Source organism: Trichinella spiralis (assembly GCF_000181795.1).
Source record: "Trichinella spiralis strain ISS 195 chromosome Unknown Scfld4564, whole genome shotgun sequence".
NCBI classification, from domain to species: Eukaryota; Metazoa; Nematoda; class Enoplea; order Trichinellida; family Trichinellidae; genus Trichinella; species Trichinella spiralis.
This window is the reverse complement of record NW_003531503.1, coordinates 3,197-6,793: the sequence shown is the minus strand read 5'-3', so window position 1 is coordinate 6,793 and position 3,597 is coordinate 3,197. Positions and strand designations below refer to the sequence as shown.

Sequence of the window (3,597 nt, the reverse complement as noted above, 5' to 3'; positions counted from 1 at the left end):
GTTCTGCTTGAACAGCATGCTGACTGCGATGACCACCCATTTGCACACTTCCACGCTTCTTGGTCTGCTCAAGTTGGAAAAATACGAAGAAATCCAAGAGCAGATCAGCTGCTTGCAGGCGTTGTTGCGTCGAACCGAAGATCTCAAACTGACCGATACTGAATACGGTTATTTGAAATTGATCGCCTTTGCTGCTACTGGTAAAAAAAAAGCCAAAATGATGTGCTTGTGTGGGAATTTTAATGTTGTTTTGTTCCAGATTCGGCCAACACTTGCAACGTGCGGCATTTGGTCAATTTGCAAAGTCAGGCATGCAAGGAGCTGCACCAGCAGACCGTCGACAGCCGCTACACCGACTTGCTGCTTCTGTTGCCGACACTGCGGTCGTTTAGCAAGCAGATCATTGTCGAGCTGTTCTTTTCTGGCTTGATTGGAAATTTGCAAATTGAAAACGTGCTGCCGTTCATTTTGAAAATGGACGTGCTGCAAATATTTGGTGAAGTGACCAGCGGAGGTGACATGGCCGAAACTCAATCATAGAGATATTATCGCATCCATCCATCTATCTATCTGTTGTATATACAGATAGATGGATAGATAGATTTATTTTACAATATATATTTTATATGTATATGGATATACATATATATATATACATAGCTGAATGTAACTATAGAGAAAAAAACACAAGCCCGGTTTTTCTTTTTTCTTCTTTTTTTGAAAAAAAGAAAAGAATAAACAAGTCACGACAGACGTACAGTTCAGTTGTTCTTCTTCTTACTTCATTATTCGGGGGATTTTTGCTTTTCATTTCCATTCTCCAATTACATGCAATGTCCTGTGGGCACAGTTGAATCGTTATTGCTCCAGTGATTTTTAAGTTGATCACTTGTTACAAAACTTTAGACTGTGATCCTATTGGAAGGAACTTGTGCGAGACAACACTTGCTCAGAATTAGCTTACGTCGTTGCAATCGATCTGTTGATGCATAAACCAAACAAATATACCGATATTGAAACTCAATTGAGCAAGTAGTGTACCTGTGAATCACATACTGTATTAACAGTTCATTGCTTACATTTTCGTTTTTTTTGAACGTATTATTCACGACGTTGCTTGATTTTGTGCATATAACGTACGTATTCACGCAAAATTATTTGTACTTTGTCGTTTGTTTTGATCTTCACCGAACGACAAATTGGACTACTGCTTTTCAAGAATCAACTGAACGAAAAGAAACTGGGCCAGGGAAACGAACATTTTTCTGAAAATGACGACCACGTTACGATTGAATAAATGATTGAGCTTTTTATTAGAAAAGAAGAAATTATCCGACAAACCTACGAAGCATGAACAATTTTTTTATAATATTAATAAAAAAGACACAATCATTTTGTTTTCGATAGCAAATTTCAAATATTGCAATTGAATTCATCGCATGAGAATCAGGCTTGTTGTTTGTAATAATAAATAATTGGATCAGTCGGTCATTGGTGATGCTCATTCGACCGTGGCGATCGATCAATGTTTTTGTTTGGCGTTCGCTTTCGATTCTTTGTTTCCTCCACTCGACTGCAGTCATTCCAATGTTGGCATTCATTTCGACACAAACTGCTTCTGTCTGTCATTATTTCCAAAACGAACAACCGAATTTGATGTTGAAGTGAAAGTGGCAAGCGTGAAAATTGCTACCAAATCGACCAAAAACGTTCCTGGTCATTCAACACCACAATGACAATAATCAGTGCCAAACAGAAATCAACTTATTTTAAATTATTAAACTAACCGTTGAACAGAAAAACAAGTCTGAATCATTCTGAAATCATTTCCCCTTTAAAAAATATATGCATGTACTTGACTTTTGTACTTGCAAATCACATTTATTTATATAACATGGATAAATTTATCGATAAATAAATGTGGAAGTAAATTTGTTTTTTAATTTTTTATTTTGTTTGAAAATGCAAATCGATCTATTCAACTTTTGTAATAGTTTTTCATTGTTCATTGTAAATAAGGGGAACAAAGGATGGAAGAATGGGCAGGCAAGCAAGATAAGACAAGATAAAGATAAATAATCATTTTATGAATTTCTGTCATGTGAAAAATAATTTTCGTAGATAAAATTTAAATGTATTTATTTCAAAATGAAAAAATTTATTCAAAAATAATTATGCAGAACATTTTGAATTGAATCGAATCTGCTTGCTGATGGACAGTTTTTGCAACCAGTTGTTTGTACTTGAAAATTTATAACCTTTTGTAAATGATAATCATTCGAAATTCATGTAAAGCAGGAAATTGTAGTTTGAAATTAAAAATTTACATTTCCAATGGCAGAAACTGATTGGAGTGGAGCATGTGGCGATGGAAATTCAGCGGTATGTAATACAACTTATGCCAAACATTCAAGCACATCTAACAGTGCCTGTAATTTATTAACTGACTCATTTTTTCTATATTTGTATCACGTTGATTATTAATTTGTTTTTGTATATATATGTATATGTATATATATATATATATATATATATGTTTTTTTTAATATATTCTAGTTAATTGTGATTTATTCATTCGGTTTTTTGTCTTGATGACTGTTATTTGTATTTTTTTATTCAGGTGGGAAGCATTGCCGCTTTGGTTACAGCTGCTGCTTTAGAAACGAGCGCTCAGAATGATTTCGAATTTATTGATATTTTGGGTATATTTTACAACAGAGAGTCTGGCTATTTTTACAAACCGGTAGTTGCTTTTTTTCCAAATATAATTTTCATATATGCAACCATGTGAAAGTAAGGAAATGAAATTTACAACAGGGAAATCCAGAATTTTACCACGCCACCACAGAGTGCTGTTACAGCTACAACGTTCAGACTGGTGAAAGTGAATGGCGTTATTGTCCAGTAAGAAGATCGACATTTACGTTTCGTTGTCCACGTTGATGATAATTGGTCGTTGTTGCAATTTCAGGATTGGGCCAAAGATTGTCCGTTTGATTTGTGTGCTTATGAATTGTTGTTAGATCTTGTTGCTCAAGTTGACGAAAATCCGCAGTTAGTAAGTCGATTAATCAATCACAGTGTGCAGTAAATTAATTTATAAGTATACAATTTTTTTCAGAGAGATAATACCGAAGAGGTTGCACCGTACGATGATGAAATTTCGCTTGATGCATATTGTTACGGCGACGACTGTGCAAATTACATGTTGCAGACTGAAAGTTTGTTTCAGTTGATTTGAACATATTTCATTATTTTTTTTCCACTGTGATTAACATACTTCAGTCCGTATAACTCCGTGCATAAGAATAGTACCAGAGAATTCTTCCATTCTGAAACCAAAAACGCTTTTCATTGTAATTATTCAAGGTGCAACCTTTGGCAGTGGTGCAAATAACGATGTTCAAACTCATGATGTGGAATCCCTGAAGGTGAAAAAATAATATTTGAATTGTAATTAAAAAATTAAATTCCTCCCATCTTAGGATCTTCGCAGAATAAGTTGGGAGGGTGAAAATAAATGCTGCACGTTGTCCGCGTTGAATGGTCAGTGTTGCTGGATAAAGGATTCTTTGACAGCAGAGGTAGTAATCAAAG

The 3,597-nt window shown here is 34.7% G+C and overlaps 2 protein-coding genes across 2 annotated transcripts; both read left to right on the top strand.

Annotated features, from left to right (window-relative positions):
• The first annotated feature begins 16 nt into the window (after window positions 1–16).
• Tsp_13416 (orphan steroid hormone receptor 2) lies at window positions 17–540 on the top strand. Its single transcript, XM_003367260.1, has 2 exons — window positions 17–200; window positions 260–540. The coding sequence occupies exons 1-2, from the start codon at window positions 17–19 to the stop codon at window positions 538–540; spliced, it is 465 nt and encodes a 154-aa protein (XP_003367308.1).
• A 1,794-nt stretch (window positions 541–2,334) lies between these two features.
• On the top strand, window positions 2,335–3,241 carry Tsp_13415 (conserved hypothetical protein). Its single transcript, XM_003367259.1, has 4 exons — window positions 2,335–2,382; window positions 2,621–2,743; window positions 2,972–3,058; window positions 3,122–3,241. The coding sequence occupies exons 1-4, from the start codon at window positions 2,335–2,337 to the stop codon at window positions 3,239–3,241; spliced, it is 378 nt and encodes a 125-aa protein (XP_003367307.1).
• Window positions 3,242–3,597: the final 356 nt, after the last annotated feature.

What these genes read in the sequence shown, in the direction of transcription:
- Tsp_13416 (XM_003367260.1), top strand. Translation starts at nt 17, where the DNA reads ATGCTGACTGCGATGACCACCCATTTGCACACTTCCACGCTTCTTGGT. An exon ending in GATCGCCTTTGCTGCTACTG is followed by an intron (nt 201 to 259) that starts GTAAAAAAAAAG and finishes GTTTTGTTCCAG; the next exon opens with ATTCGGCCAACACTTGCAAC.
- Tsp_13415 (XM_003367259.1), top strand. Translation starts at nt 2,335, where the DNA reads ATGGCAGAAACTGATTGGAGTGGAGCATGTGGCGATGGAAATTCAGCG. An exon ending in CTGGCTATTTTTACAAACCG is followed by an intron (nt 2,744 to 2,971) that starts GTAGTTGCTTTT and finishes TTGCAATTTCAG; the next exon opens with GATTGGGCCAAAGATTGTCC. An exon ending in TTGACGAAAATCCGCAGTTA is followed by an intron (nt 3,059 to 3,121) that starts GTAAGTCGATTA and finishes AATTTTTTTCAG; the next exon opens with AGAGATAATACCGAAGAGGT.